Raw genomic sequence first — 16,199 nt, forward strand, 5'->3', positions numbered from 1 at the left:
TTTTATGTAATGATATATATATTGATGAAATATATGACAATATACATGGCCATTTTCGGAACACCACACAACTGTACCCCTCCGCTCAGCCCCTCTTATTTTTTTGCTGTCTGGCTGTAAATAAATATTAGCTAACCACAGTTTGTAGCAATGTTGGATTTAATTGTGCTTGTACACCTACAGGCCAGCACTTATTTTGTCTGGCAGACAATTGACACCAGTGAGACCGTGTAAATACAGATAGCCCTGCAAAAAATAAATGTTCCTGGAATTGGTGAGTACCGTCCGGAGTGCGGGGGTCATTGAGAGGGCAACCTTGAGATGCACGTAAAGCTGTCAGTCCAGCCGTCGACTGTGCTGCCTCGTGTGTTGCCCCCTTTTTCCCCCACACGCTCTGAACGCAGCATTAGATAAGCTAGCAGGAGGTGCCTTCGGGAAGTGGCCGTAATGACATCCTCCAATGAGAGGCGCCCATAACACCCACAACAGCGGTCTGTGCGGCTCCATATTGGATCTGCCTTGTCTGAGAAATACACTACGCCGGAGGTCTGCCCTGCGCATATTGTGTGTCGCACGGCAAGGCAGCTGGCTCCGGTCCGCGGGCTCAGGTATGAGGGATGGGATGCAGCCGACGAACCGCGCTGACACCGACAAATGTTCCTCGCGGTTTCTTTTTCACGGAGCGGCGTCACAGTTTTTAACGGGGCTGAGAAATTAGGTTAGAGGCGCACCTGAAGAGCGGAGCGAAAAGTGGCATGCAGGCTGAAGAAGAAGAAATAATTGGATTGAGATAACGCCACACAGGCAGTGAGTATATTTCCATTTACTGTGTTTGAACTTTAGAAAATACAAGCAAACGAAGCCCGCTGATAGTCAATAACTTGACTTGACATTTCTTAAGTTCCGCGTGGCCGAGGAGCAGATAATGGTTGCCAGATAAGAAACTGGTTTACCTGGCGTGAATGTTTAACGCTGGGACACATCGTGCTTCGCAATTTCACATGTTTCAACAAGTCACCTGACCCGGTACACCAACGGATAACTTACTGCGCAAGAAGTCCTCCTCACGTGAGGGGGGGTGGAAGACAAAAAGTCAGGCGTTTCATCACTTCACCAGACAAATATCGAATTTCCTCTTGTGGACAAATAGTCTCCCTGTGGGTTTAAAATGCATGAAGCCTGTTTCCCTGCGACCTATTTTCAAACCTGGCTTGTAAGTAAGTTTACACAAATTAGTCCGGCAGCCATCTTTAAACTTATAATCATCATAATTAACTTACTCTTAACATGCAGTCCAGTGGCTGCTATTACATGTGAGGTCAGTTTGTGTAGTGTGTGTGTGTGCACAGGTTGAGCCGGTGTCAGAGGCAGGGGGACTGCTCAGGGCCCTGCTGCTGTGTGATGCGGGGTCCCCGCCCTTCCTGGAGTCCCCCCACCCACAAAGTTTAAATTATTATTTTTTTCCATTTCCTGTCTGGATGAGCTTCATCAGCCACATGTGAGGAGCCTGTGGGAGGGTTGATAATTATGAGCCACTAATTTCCCCTTGCCCCATTTGTAAATGCTGCAGAACATAAAGATCACTTGCACTGCTGCAGAACATAAAGATCACTTGCACTGCTGCATATCATGGTTGCCAAGACATTGTCTAAAAATAGCGACAATTTGTGATCATTAATATGATTCCGCATCATTATCAGCCTCACAAGAACAATAAACAATCTGCTAATATGACCAGGTGCAATGTGGAAGGGGGAAAATCTGACACTCGGGGTTGATCGAGTAGAAGGAAGAGTAATACACTCAGCACTCCAGACAAAATCAAGTTCAGCTGACTGGTTTCAAAGTGTTAAATATAAGCCTTTTTCACAGCAGACGTTTTTACTTGTCACAGCAGGAAAAGCACAGGTATTACAAACTCAATCGGCTCTATTCTATTCAAGTGAGACGTGACAGTGAGCCAGCAGGAGTAATATCAGGAAACTGAAGCAACTAAATGATACTCTGTTATTGTTAATTTAGTTATTTATGTCCTTTTAATATGTAACCAAAAAAGGCTGTTGTTTAATATGACAATAGGATGAGAAAGCACCCATTTTCTGACTTTATGTATCGATGTAGAGAAGGCATGACTTTCAAGTTCCTCAAAATAAGCGAACAACAAGAAGGCAACTCGGCATAACCTCGCTGAAGCATTACAACGCTTGATAGATAATGATTTTTTTAAGGGCTTATGCTGACATTTGAGAATTTAAAAATATTTAGATTTTTTACAGAAACACAAAGTAAAAAGTTATGACCCAAAAAAATTGACCCAAATTTTGTCACTGCAATTTCTTGCTGATGAGAAATATCTGCAATAAACTTACATAACCTGATAATATAGACCCATTGATTGATTGCTCAAGCACATTTATAAAAACTGTGCCACATCATTATTTCACATGCATAAATGGAAAGGAATTTGTACAGTAAAAGAGACTACCAGCGTTTTTGGGTTTTTTGTTGTTGTTGTTTGTTTGTTTTCTCAACTCTTTTGCACAGTAAAATAAAATCAGCTTCCTTTTTGATTGCTGAAGGGGCAGTCTTGACATTGTGTCCAACATGTGAAAAAACATTTTCCTTAATTTTTTCATTTGCAGGATGAAAATGAAATCACAAGACCTCTAACTTTGTCATTTATGCTTGAAATATTCATTAGTATTGTGGAGGACCTGTGAGATTGTATTTGCTTGTTTGGAGGCTGATAGATTCAGTGGTGAACAGGAACTTTAGCCATTTGAAGTTCTTTTTTGCTGTGACAAAGAGTCAAGCCATCACGGAAGCACACAACTTATTAGCCATACTGTTTCAATCTGTTACTGCTGGCTTTTGGAGATAAGTTCGCTGTGTGTCTTCAGCTGTTATCAGCAGACTGTCACCCTCAAACTTGAGGCCAATTTCTTCATTTTGTAGCAGAACGTTTGAAAAAGACAGACTACAAATTACTGGAATTAATGCTCTGAAATGTAGCATTATGTGGAAAACAGTTGAAGGCTCTAGAACATTCTAATTAAAAATCATTTTTTAATTTTTGACACACAGCCTCCAAAAACAGGCAAATTTCCTTCTACGTTAAAAATATCATACATAGCTCAAAGGGGAAAGTTGAATATATTTTCTGCTTGGAAATGCTGCACCTTTTCCTTTCAAATATGCACCAAACACCTTTTTCCTTGAGTGCAGTTCAGTGTGATCCAGATGTCCTCTGCCTCAGTGTGCAGCGCAGTATAAAATATTTAAGATGTGTCACAGGAAGAACTACTGCTTTTACAGTTCAGCTCGCAGGCCTTAAAGTAGCCACGCATTTTCAGGATGGAATCATTGATGTGTTTATTCGCAGAGGCATTTTTTATTTTACATCTTTCTTTCAGTTTTGTCTGCTTGCGTGAGAGGCAGGAAAAGGATGAAAGATGATATGCACGATACAGAAAGTGCCACATCCACCCAAGAAAAAAAGGCAGTGCCTTCCTAAATGAAACACACGTGTGCCAAACGTCTTAGTGAGTCAGAACAGTTTGCAGATCTACATCAAAGGTCTGTGCTCTGTTCCAGTAACAACATGTTGTAATACGTCTGGATTTAGCTCAACCTTGGCTCTGTGATTAAACATCATTACTGAATGAAACTGCACTGCGAAGTGAGACGAAGTGAGGGTTGGATTTAACACACCAGTGTGAAGTGATGGAGGGCTTTCACAGTTACACATTCACACCTTGTACAGTTAAATGTGTTACTCTGGCAGCTTTCGCAGGGAGTACGATGTGACACTTCTCTCCACTTCTTGCGAATTTTTGTGGATTTGACCCAGAAAGCCTTGACTTCCTGGTGCAGTTTGCTGCTCAAGACACTGACGTGGAATGTCATTTTTAAATTTACCCCTGAATTATTACTGAAGATGAGAGGGTACAGGGTTAAAAGCAGTCTTGAAGGAAGTTTTATGTTCACACTTAGGTAATCTAAACAGAGAAGTGTCAGAGCAATTTACCGTAGGACAGTTACTCTGACCAGATTAATTTTTTGATAATTTCCTCAATTAAATGTCTTAAAACGACAAAACCCTTTGAGTTGTGTACCTATTTTTTATGTTCAAACCCAGACAAATTCTGTAATTGATTTGGTCGCAGGGGAAAGATCAGATGATCAAAGATTAGACGCGTAGAGAATTAAACTTTAAATACATAAACTTGTCTGTGAACACATCGACCTGAGTCACGTCACGAAGATTTGTATTGTTAATGGTGGTTGTTTGACAATGAAGCTAACAACTCCCATATTTCAAGATATCATCAGACCAGGTCTTTTGTTATTATTTTGATACTCACAGCGGCAGAAATTACACACGCTTTGATTATAGGTTTTAGAAAATGACAGAAAACAGTGAAACAGGTCAGATTTAAATGAATCCAAAACCTAGAGCGATATGAGTTACCAATGATATGAAACAGAGAACAGCAGACACTCCTCACATTAAATCAACTTGGACAAGAGAATGATTAAAAAATGACTACTAACAAAATGATGAACAAACTATCAAAATACTTCATTTTGTAGACTAACTGATTGTTCCATCTGTTGCAGTGATGTTTACACTCACTGAGGTTGCGTCGCTGAACGACATCCAGCCGACGTACCGCATCCTAAAGCCATGGTGGGACGTCTTCATGGACTACCTGGGGCTGGTCATGCTCATGCTGGCCATATTTGCCATGACCATGCAGATCACAAAGGACCAGGTGGCCTGCCTTCCATGTTTGGAGGACACAGATGAGGCATCGGGAACCACACCCCACCCGTTCACGCAGCAGACAACACAGGCAGCAACAGCGGCAGCAGCAGCCACCACGGCCCCTGTGGCGTCCTCCATCCCCCTGGTTACTAAGGACTTACCGGATGAAGTTGTGACAGAGATCACACACCAACACACATCTGTGGTGGCAGAGAAATACGCCAATCAACCTCAACCAACAGGGGTCAGGACCAACCTTGACTATCAGCAGTATATCTTCATCAACCAAATGTGTTACCATGTTGCCTTGCCCTGGTATTCCAAGTACTTCCCATACCTCACTCTCATCCACACTCTCGTTCTCATGGTCAGTAGCAATTTCTGGTTCAAATACCCCAAAACGAGTTCAAAGATTGAGCATTTTGTCTCTATCCTGGGTAGATGCTTTGAGTCTCCCTGGACTACGAAGGCTTTGTCTGAAACCGCTTGCGAGGACTCCGAAGAGAATAAACAGAGGTTGACCGGCACCTCCTCAGCACCAAAGCAGGTATCTCTAGAGGGGAAAGATGAAGGCGCAAATGCCAGTTCATCCACACCCATGCTTGGGGTGAAGTTCTCTGCAGACAAGCCCATCACAGAGGTCCCAAGTAGCATGACAATCCTTGACAAAAAAGATGGGGAGCAGGCCAAAGCACTGTTTGAGAAAGTAAGGAAATTCCGAGCTCATGTGGAGGACAGTGATTTCATCTACAAGCTCTATGTAGCGCAGACCATCGTCAAAACTGTCAAGTTTATTTTGATTTTGGCCTACACTTCGACTTTTTTGGCAAAAATAAATTTTACGCACAAGTGTAAGCCTGATATTAAACAGTTAACAGGATACAGAATGTTCTTCTGTACGCACAACATGGCATTCATGCTAAACAAGCTGCTCATCAGCTACATGGCTTTGATTTTGATCTACGGGATGGCGTGCTTGTACTCTCTGTTCTGGGTGTTTCGGCGACCGCTGAAAGAATACTCATTTGAGAAGGTCCGGGAAGAGAGCAGCTTTAGTGACATTCCTGATGTCAAAAATGACTTTGCATTCCTCTTACACATGGTTGACCAATACGACCAACTCTACTCCAAACGCTTTGGTGTCTTCTTGTCCGAGGTCAGTGAAAACAAGCTGAGGGAGATCAGCCTCAATCACGAGTGGACCTTTGAGAAACTACGGCAGCTGGTGACCCGTAACGCACAGGACCAGCAGGAGCTGCACCTTTTCATGCTCTCTGGTCTCCCGAACGCAGTGTTTGACCTCACGGACCTGGAAGTGCTGAAGCTGGAGCTGATTCCTGAGGTGAGGTTCTCTGCAAAGGTCTCCCAGATGACGAGCCTGCAGGAGCTGCATCTCTGCCACTGCCCGGCCAAAGTCGAGCAGACTGGTTTTGCTTTCCTCCGGGACCATCTTCGCTGCCTTCATGTCAAGTTCACTGATGTCGCTGAGATCCCAACATGGGTGTATTTGCTGAGGAGTTTAAGGGAGCTTAATCTCATAGGCAACTTGAGCTCAGAAAATAATAAAATGATCGGCTTGGAGTCCATGCGAGACTTGAGGCATTTGAAGACATTATGCTTGAAGAGCAACCTTACAAAAATGCCCACGAACATCACAGAGCTGTCACCACATCTCATTAAGCTAGTGGTGCACAATGATGGTACGAAGCTACTGGTACTCAATAGTCTGAAAAAAATGATAAACCTTATTGAGCTGGAGCTGTACAGCTGCGAACTGGAGAGGATCCCCCACGCCATTTTCAGCTTGACCAATTTACAGGAGCTTGACCTGAAATCGAACAACATTCGAACCATAGAGGAGATCATCAGCTTCCAGCACCTCAAGAGGCTGACGTGCCTCAAACTGTGGCACAACAAAATCATCACCATCCCATCCTCCATCGGCCAGGTCAAGTCTCTGGAGTCTCTCCACCTCTCTCACAACAAACTGGAGTCCCTGCCTCCAGCCTTGTTCACGCTACCCAAACTGCGGCACTTGGACGTGGGCCACAACTCCATCTCAGTGCTCCCTCCAGATGTGGGTCTCCTCCACAACCTCCAGCACTTAGCCATCAACTCCAACAAGCTGGAGGTGCTGCCCAAGCCCTTGTTCAGATGCACCAAGCTCAAGGTGCTGCTTCTGGGGAACAATGCGCTCACCGTGCTGCCAGAGACCGTGGGTCAGCTGGTGCAGCTCACTCAGCTGGAGCTGAAAGGAAACTGTCTGGACAGAGTGCCCGTCCAGCTGGGAAACTGCCGCATGCTTCGCAGAACTGGCCTGGTTGTGGAGGACCATCTCTTTGACGCACTGCCTGTGGAAATTAAGGAGAGTATCAGCCAAGAGAGCAACGCACCATTTACTAGTGGCTTATAGCACAAAGACGACTACTTCATGACGAGCCTGTTTAATGGGTGTAAGAATATACTTTTTATTATTGTAATATCCATAAAAATGAATGCATTCTCCTGATTATTTTGATTGCTCTTGCAGATAATGTATTGAAAATGGTACTGACCGATTTTCTAGTTGCTGAGCATTTATCTAATTCAGCAACATTTTGGGATTTAGTTTTTCATAGTTTTGAGTTTTGGGAAATGTTAAAAATTTAACTTCTCTATGTAATAATCTGTAGACCAAAACTTTCACCTCTGATGTAGATTTCTCATACTTGTTTTAGGTACTCAGGTATAATTGTAACCATGGGGAACAATCTTTTTTGCCTTAACTGCTGCTATTCTTTTTTCCTTTTTTTTTTTTTTTTTTTTTTTTACAGTGAGGGCTTTCTTAAACAAAAGGCCAAAAATGAATTTGTCTTGTCAGTGTTCATGTCATACACTCACTATCCACAGAACAATTTCTATATGTCATGAAAGAGCACACAATACACTTCTTTCTTTGTAGTTTTTAACTTTTGTTGAATGTATTTAACCTTGTGTTTTCCTTAATGTCTTGTAGACAGAATGAGTTGAGAGTTGTAAAGCTCACATGGAGACTAAGCACCATAAATGAACCTTTACCTTACTCTTGTAGAGATTGTATTCTGAGGCCTCTAGTAATTCATTTGCACAAAACTTAATGATTTTAAGATCGGTGAATGTCTTCTGCGATGACATGTCCGAAGACCAACGGGAGCCGATAAAAGGGAAATCTTTTGACTATCTTTTTTTAAATCATGATTTAAAATGTGTGTAGTAAAACTGGTCACAGGTACGACTGATTATTCTACATGTCAAAACTGTGTCATGTCAACAAACATGTCTGCCTTCACTCTTATCAATGTATTACTGTGTAGGCCTATAGATATATGTGCTCTTCAGAGCTGCTGTAACACCTTGATGATCCTATGCTCAAAGTTCACAACTTTATGGCACAATAAAACAAGATTTTAGATGAATGTCTAATCATTATTCGTGTACTTCAGGTGTACTCCACTGAACACTCTGCTTACAGTCAGCTAAAAATGAAATGGACATTAATGTGTCTTTTTGGAGTTGTTTTAAATTGGGAGGACATCAGATTTGAAACATGTAGAGTTTGCATTCCAAGTTCTGGAGCACCTGTGGGTATCAGAACATTCCCATACTTGAAGCAGGAAACATTTGGCACCCCTCAGCCCACTAACAGATGTGAATTATCAATGGTCACAGAAAGGTACAAAGTACACTTCCTTCGAAGAAACATCAAGAACGTCTTAACATCAGTTACACTTTGTTAATTTCTGAGGGTGTTGCACACAAACGACACAATACTCTCCTGCTATATTCACCAGTGGACATAATGGAATGGAAGGCTTCTTCGTAATTTGGATTTGAATTAGGGATGTTGATGTCTAATCATAATTTCTAAGGATTTACCGTTTAAATAGTATATTACCAACAACCAGAGATCAACACAAACACATGAAAAATAATCTTGTCACAAACTACAAATACTTTATCAATATATCCAGATAAAATACAAAGCATGAGAGCTCATTTGTCGTTAAAAAACAAAAAGCTTTTATGCACAAACTGACTTTTACATTTTAGCCATAAAGAAGTCTTAAACAGTTTTCTTCAGGGAAAATGTCATGATTAACTAATCATCTATTGTGAAGGCAGCTGACTATCAATTATGAATTTTCTTCGTCAGTATTACATTTAAAATCCAACTTGGTTTTTATGCTTCTGACCTTAATCTTGACAGTTTTGCTGAGATCTGAATCCTTGTTTCTTTATCACTCCCTGGTGAATCAGAGGTCTTATTTAATGCAGATGTCTGCACAGATATATGCATATCAATGCACTGCTTCATCGTTGTTAGAGAATAGCAGATATGTTCTGTTTCACTCCATTTTTTTCCATAGAGCATGATTTTGCATAAGCTCCTTTGTCTTATGTCCACAGAATGAATGTTTTTTGTTTTACTCTTTGTTCTCGGGGGCTTTATATAAAGACTCCTGAGCAAAATATCTTCGTCAATGCAATAAATAGACAGACTGAGACAAGGTTACAGTGACCTCAGTGATTCACAGGGAACAGGATGACCCCTGCGGGTTCTACAATTAAACATGTAAACGCTGTAGAAACTCAAACAAATCACTCCACATAATGTGTTTCCAGGTCACCGATGGTAAAGAATCTCTAGTCTTTGTCTTGACGTTTCTTCTGGTTCACGAGGGCTTAACTCACATGATCCATAATCTTCATCACCAGATGTCTAATGTCCCAATGATAAAGATGGATGTGTTCATCCATCCATATGATCCCACAGAAGATATTTCTACCTGAGTTATAATACCGAACAGGCACTCAGCTCTCCAGTACATGGGCTGGCTCTTTACATGGAACTTGGTGATCATCTGCAAACCAGTAAGATTGTTAGTGTGAGCAAGTGAGTCCCGTTGAGGAGACGAACAATAGGTCCACTGTGTTTCTGTAGATATTGACCGTTTCATAGAGGTCATGCGTGTTGTGCATGTTTGTAACCCTCTGTTCAGCAGTCTAATTGATGGCCTTGCAGTCATTTTCTGAATGACACAACTTGTCTGAGAATTTTATATCACGATGGACCTGTCCTTGAGATGTCCTGTCCTGGCATCAGTATGTACTGCTGCTCATTCTGTCTTGCTAGAGTACGTTTACGCTTCTTGAATTAGTTTAGACTAACTCACTGTCACATTTTTTTTTTTACTGATCTCAACACAAGAGTGAATCTTTTCTTCATTCTAAAATGACTGCAAAACACTGTATTATAGTGTAATTGAGCACAATTGATACTTATAGTTGTGCACATTACTTGGAAAGTTGTATCAGTGTCAGTAGAACACAAAGTAATTTTTGTGTTATACACGGTTAGATTAACCCACAAATGGGTTAATTTAGTGGTAGTTTAATTTACCACAAATTTATTTTGTGCAATGGGGTTAGCCCATTTTCACACAGTTAAAGACAGGTAATAATGCAGGACCACCTTAAAGGATGTATTCACCCCAAACATGAATATTCAGTCAGTTTCCAGTCACCCTCATGCTGACTGAAAGTCTGTTTTTCATGGTCCACAAAACATTCTCCTAAACTATTGAAGTAGATGGGAACTTGTTTTAAAATGTAAAATCACAGCTTGTCCAGTGTAATCTAAGTTAGGGGAAGCCTGCGATTCGAAACTGATACTTGAAAATGTACATTACATGACATTCATTACATATCAATTTTCATATTTTCACATCATTCGGGCTCCTGCTTTAAGGCTCTCTAATTTCAAGCTCTTTCTTATTTTAATTCTTACATGCGTAGTACGCGCTCAGTACATAAAAACTGGACAGGAAAAGTCTATCATCAATAACCCCCCTCTTGCTGGTTATTAAACCCACAATATAGTATATAGGCTAGCTAGTTATTTTGCCCTGGCACTGAAATTACATTAAAACCCATGTGGGATTGGAAAGAAAGACAGATGAAGAGGAATAATCTGAGGGATTTAGGGGTGCAGGAATTTCCATTAGAAGGATTAGTGAGCACGGGTGAGAGAGCACAGGTCACTGTGGTGCAGATGGTGGTGGAGATGTCTTTCATCCTCTTTTTTAATTGTTCTTTTATGACAGTAAGATATCACAGTACATCGCCAGGGGTACTTAGTTTTAACTTCGAATCGTATCATTGACATTTCACCAAGAGAAGAAGAAGAAGAAGAAGAAGAAGAAGAAGAAGAAGAAGAAGAAGAAGTAGAAGAAGAAGAAGAAAAAGGAGAAGGAGAAGAAGAAGAAGAAGAAGGCTGCTCTGCCGCCATCTATCGGCCGGTGTCAGTACCTGCTGAGTGGTTCAGTTGCAGCTGAGTTAGCTTCACTGTTCACATCAACACCTTACCTGCTCCTGTGAAACAGCCCAAAATGAACCGTCAGAACAATGTTCCGTTCAAACCTGCGGTGATACCCAGAGGTGCAGCTCCAGTATACAGACAGCAGCAGCCTGCCAGGTAAATCAACGCCCTGTGTTGTCTCAACATGTAGCTAACGTCAGTGTTGTGTTGAACTATTTCTGAAAGTTTGAGCCTCTGGGATTAACTTTTAACACTGTCTTTATGATGACTGGATACGGTGCCCCCCCCCCCCAACACATTAGTTAGCATCACTGAAAAGTCTGTGTTGCTAAAGCTAGTAGCAAAACTGGCTAAGCTAGCTAACTTTTCTTGCTCGATCTGTGGTTGTTAGCGTCGATGGAACATTAAAGCTCTGCTGTGTTCGTGTTATTTAATATTGTTGCGTTCACTTGCTTTGTAGTATCGCGTTTTCTGTCAACCATGTACCCCGAGGCTTCAGGGAAGCAATGCAACACATCTCAATGATGACAGCAGACAAGTCAAAGCCATCTGACACGGCTGCGAAGACCGCATCAGCCCCAAAAGGTGCAGGTGACTTGTCTGGACGTTGAAGCACACCTAGAAACAGGCACAGCATTTCAAGATAAGGCCATGCAATATTGGCTCGTTTACCACAAATGACATACTCTTTTCATATTTTATTGTGAGGCCCCAGAAATGTGTTGTGGGCTGCCAAACTTCACTTGACTTACCATCAGCATGTGGGCGACTAGATAATGACCAAATCTTAATTTTTGGGTTAGCTTATCATTTAATGTAGATTTAATTTGGATTGGATTTCATTGCTGAGGCAAGTGTCACAGACTTCAGTGTTATTTATCTTTTGTGTGATACAGTGCAAACCCCTGTTAAATGGAAGTCCTCCTTCAAACCATTAGGAGATGAAGACGACGACTCACAGGAACAAAGCACAAGCAGTCCACACAGGTAAACCAAGTGATGTTTACTGTATACATACTTAAGTGTCAGGTAGAGAGTGACGTCTCCTGCACTCATTATCCAGGATGTCCCACATTATAGCCTTCAACTTTGTCTTGTGTTAACTTTTACTGTTGAAATATGGACTGTCTGAGGGTGACCTCATTATTTATTATTCTCGGTGGATCTTCAGAGGTAAAAGTGTGGCACTTGCTTACCTTTTTCCCAACAGTTGATGTAGTACACGCACTAGCACATTTATTGCATCTGATAGTAAACTGCGTGTAGCGCATGCACACACTAATTACTCTTCTGTCTCCCTCAGGTCGGAGCTTTCTGCTCACGATCTAGTCTCGTCAGAGTCTGTGCAAGAGATGGCACAGAACCTTGTCCAGAACTGCGACACACCCGAACAAGATAACAAGCTGGGACGCACTCATTTATCTCCAAGTAAAGGCTGCTTGAACAAAGGCCGCTGGGACGTACCCTACTCTGAGCGGGGGAGCCAACCCTTCAACAGGCATGACATAAGGCATGACATTAGTCCTGACACCAGACCTGCTGAGAGCCAAGGTTTCAGTCCAGGGAACAGACTACCTGAACAGCGGGCTTATAGCCCAGACACTGAATCGCTTGACCAACTACGTTATAACCCCATAAGCAGACCTCTGGACCACAGGGTCTGCAGCCCTGACAGGTTTATTCATGGCCCCTCCTCTCACAAGTTTCCTGCATCTTATGGGGCACAGAGGACCAACGGGGAGGAGAGGATAACTATCCCAGAATACAGAAGAGAGGTGTCACCAACAAGATTGAAAGTACAACAGGTGTTGGGTTTGTTTTCTGAATATAAATAGGAATTAATCTTGATTAATCTTGACTTACAAATAATACAAGGTCTATTTTTATCACTACTTTGTTTTAATCTGATGAAACCATCACTGGTTCCTGTGTATATGCAGCGATAACTATGTGTACCAGTTAGAGCCTTTTCTGTCCTCTGTAGATGACCACTCCAGGTAGATCATCTCCACCCAGGTTACAGCGGGACTATCAACATCAGTTGGGATATCGGGAAACAGGTGTGTTAGCATTTTTATCAAGTAACAACAGTTGGCTTGCTGTTCTGTTCCACCATTTTAACTTCAAAATGGTAGAAACATGGCTGCATCGATAAGAAGTTTTAAAGGTATACTATGCAGAGTTTTCCCAAAAATGTAATAAATGAAAAAAAGAAAAAACTGTGTTAAGAGTACAAAAGTAATCCCTCTCCCTCATCACTTTTGACCCATTAGAACCACATGGGAGTGTCTGTCAAGACCCTTCCTGTACTATCTTATCTATTTTCTTTGTAATTTGCTGTGTTGCAGATGTTTCTAGGCGTCAGCCTTTGAGTAGTTGCGTGTAGCACCAGCTACTAACAGTGAGGTCGGAACGCTTAAAACATAGCAAACAGGTAACATTGCTAGCTGCATTTCTTTCCTCATTAAGAGCTGCAGGTCTGTGTGCCTGCTTGACACGGGATGGGGCTACACACACACACACACACACGAAGCAGACACAACAAATCCTGCATATCATGCATTTAGATATTGGTGTGAGAGTATTGTTCTTTTAAACCTAAGAACTGACAATCCAGTGGGTTTAGTTTTTGCATTTTTTTGCCCTATGTACATGTCATTGTTCTGTGAACTCTAATAATAATAAATATGTGGATAACGCTGTTTTTCAGGACTGGACCAAATATCACCTTCCACTGAGGCGACAAAAAACAAAAATATAATAATGGACAAGTAAGAACCAAGGATACAGATACATCACACTCATTCATTAGTATAGCACAGCATAACTGAGGACCATGAGCTGATCTGCAATATTGCAGAATAATGTCATCTTCTGTAACAATGAATGTTTCTATGTTCCTTGTAGGAGCCCCATCGTCTGTGACCTTTGTGATGTTGAGTTATCCAATGGTCAGGAGCTGCAGCATCACCTGGAGGGAAAGACTCACTGGGACACCCTGGAGCACATCCAACAGCAGAATAATTATGATGATCTGGCCATAGCCTTCCTACAGGTAAAGACTGCATCCTATGGACTGCCCTTTGTTCAGTCCCTTGTTTTGACCACGTCAAAGAAAGCAAATAAATGTTTGCAAATTACTGCGACTGGATAGATATTTTTGTTTATGTAGGAGGTCATGCTGTATAAAAGCCGTCAGTGTAGCCGAGCCATAGAGGACGGTGTTCTTCAAGGTAAAAAACTTTAAAAGCCTTTCACTGTTTTATTACGGTATCTTATATTCCAGACAACCAAAGTCTAAGTCTGGTCTTTGTTTTGTCAGCTCTTCAGGAAAATGACTACATGACAAAGATTGAAATTTTCCACTGCGCGGCTTGTGGTGTCTTCGTATCCACATCTGCATCCTCAGTGCACACTCACATTACGTCTCGGGAACACCTCTCCAACACAAAGGTAACATTGCCGTAAAGTGCTGTAAGATTTGGATTTTTTTCCCCCCATATGTCTGTCAGTATTTGTACATTTAATATTTGGCTCTAGAAGGAATGAGTTGAAGCGATGAAGATGATGATGACTGAATGATTGATTTCCTGAAGGAGTTTGAAGTGCAGCAGAGACGTGCCTGCCTCAACAAAGCAGAAACCATGATGAAGGAGCTGAAACCTCAGTTTGAACACTTCCTGCAGGTGTGTTACAGGAGTGAACACTGAAAAAGTATTCAGACACAACAAATCGCATCATTTGGTCATCAATTCGCTGTTTATAATTGCAAGTAAGGAGCCACTCCAAATGGGGGAGGTGGGGTTTGTATCCTTAACAGATCTACTGCAGAGTACCTCTTGTAGTTCACCTTAATAGAAAATACATTTCAGTGCCAGTGCACAAGTGTGATATGAAATGAGTAACAGTCAAATACTAATAAGTAATTCGCTCTGAAAAGTTTAAAGGTATTATGGTTTCCTTTCGGTCAGTATTGTCCAAACACTGTTTTGTGATGGTAAAGGAAGGAAACAGACGTTTGTGCTGTTGTGTCTCAGTATTAACAGATTATTGTACAAAGTGATATATGTAAACATCATTATAAGATCTATACTTTTAAGCAAGGTGCAATCACATTTCTTTCTCTATGTCTGTAAACTCCTTCCAAATCATCTTCTGTGGATTAATTTCTTTTTCAGTCTCAACACACAAGCCAATAGTTCCCTCAAACTAGAATTACTGCCTTGCGCTTGTATGCCTCCATGTGCCAGTCAAGATGCTGTTTCTGAGCTATGGCATCAAATAATGGCCAGAATATTTGATGTCATGCCAAAGTTGACCTTTGATCTTGTGGATACAAAATATACCATTATTTTATCCTGTTAGACATTTGTGATCAGTTTTGTTATAATTTATCATTATTGTTGTTGAGTTATGGCCAAAAATGTGTTGCCACCTAATTCTTATCATTTGTAATAAACTTTGAAGAAAGTCCCTTGATGCGTTTCATCTCAACATCATGTTCACAAAAATGGGATGCCATGAGGTCACAGTGACCTTTGGCCACCAAATTCTAATCAGTTGATCCTCAAAACCAAGTGGACATATGTGCCAAATATGTAAAAATTCCCTCAAGGGCCTTCTTGAGACAACGCATACATTCTGGCAACAGCTATGACCAGCACAGAGGCATTAACTGGAAACTTCTTTTAGACTGACTACACTTGACAGCTATCCGACTAATTAGGCGATTCTTTTCTTTCAGGGTGGCAGCCCGTTTGAATGATGGGAATCACCGCAGGTCTCGAACCTAGTGCTAACACGGAGATGCTGTTTGCTTCAAATGAAAAACTGTAGACTTGAAACACAACCATACAGGATTTGTTTGAATAAAGAGAGGAAATCCATCTTGATTCAATATGAATTTTCTTCTGTCTTCAAACATATGGTTTGTTTTTTCACATTTTGCCAATTTTAAAGTTCATTACAGATCATCAACCATTTGTAATTTTCAAAATTTATAAGATGCAGTGTCCTTTTTATAAATTTGTGTGCAAAAATGATTGAAAAAGTCAACTTGTTTCTTGTTTTTTTTTATTTAGAACAACACAAATG

The 16,199-nt window shown here is 41.3% G+C and overlaps 2 protein-coding genes across 2 annotated transcripts; both read left to right on the forward strand.

Annotated features, from left to right (window-relative positions):
• Positions 1-470: 470 nt before the first annotated feature.
• Positions 471-8,202, forward strand: lrrc8da (leucine rich repeat containing 8 VRAC subunit Da). Its single transcript, XM_037084510.1, has 2 exons — positions 471-807; positions 4,621-8,202. Coding segments are annotated over exons 1-2 (2,562 nt in total). The 5' UTR covers positions 471-806; the 3' UTR covers positions 7,182-8,202.
• Positions 8,203-11,024: 2,822 nt separating this feature from the next.
• On the forward strand, positions 11,025-16,002 carry LOC119010848. The gene is made up of 11 exons (XM_037083379.1): positions 11,025-11,261; positions 11,566-11,690; positions 12,002-12,092; positions 12,409-12,910; positions 13,090-13,165; positions 13,816-13,876; positions 14,013-14,160; positions 14,278-14,338; positions 14,428-14,558; positions 14,702-14,791; positions 15,850-16,002. Exons 1-11 carry the CDS (start codon positions 11,176-11,178, stop codon positions 15,868-15,870), a joined length of 1,392 nt encoding a protein of 463 aa, XP_036939274.1. The 5' UTR covers positions 11,025-11,175; the 3' UTR covers positions 15,871-16,002.
• Positions 16,003-16,199: the final 197 nt, after the last annotated feature.

This window comes from Acanthopagrus latus, chromosome 21, assembly GCF_904848185.1.
Source record: "Acanthopagrus latus isolate v.2019 chromosome 21, fAcaLat1.1, whole genome shotgun sequence".
Taxonomy (NCBI): domain Eukaryota; kingdom Metazoa; phylum Chordata; class Actinopteri; order Spariformes; family Sparidae; genus Acanthopagrus; species Acanthopagrus latus.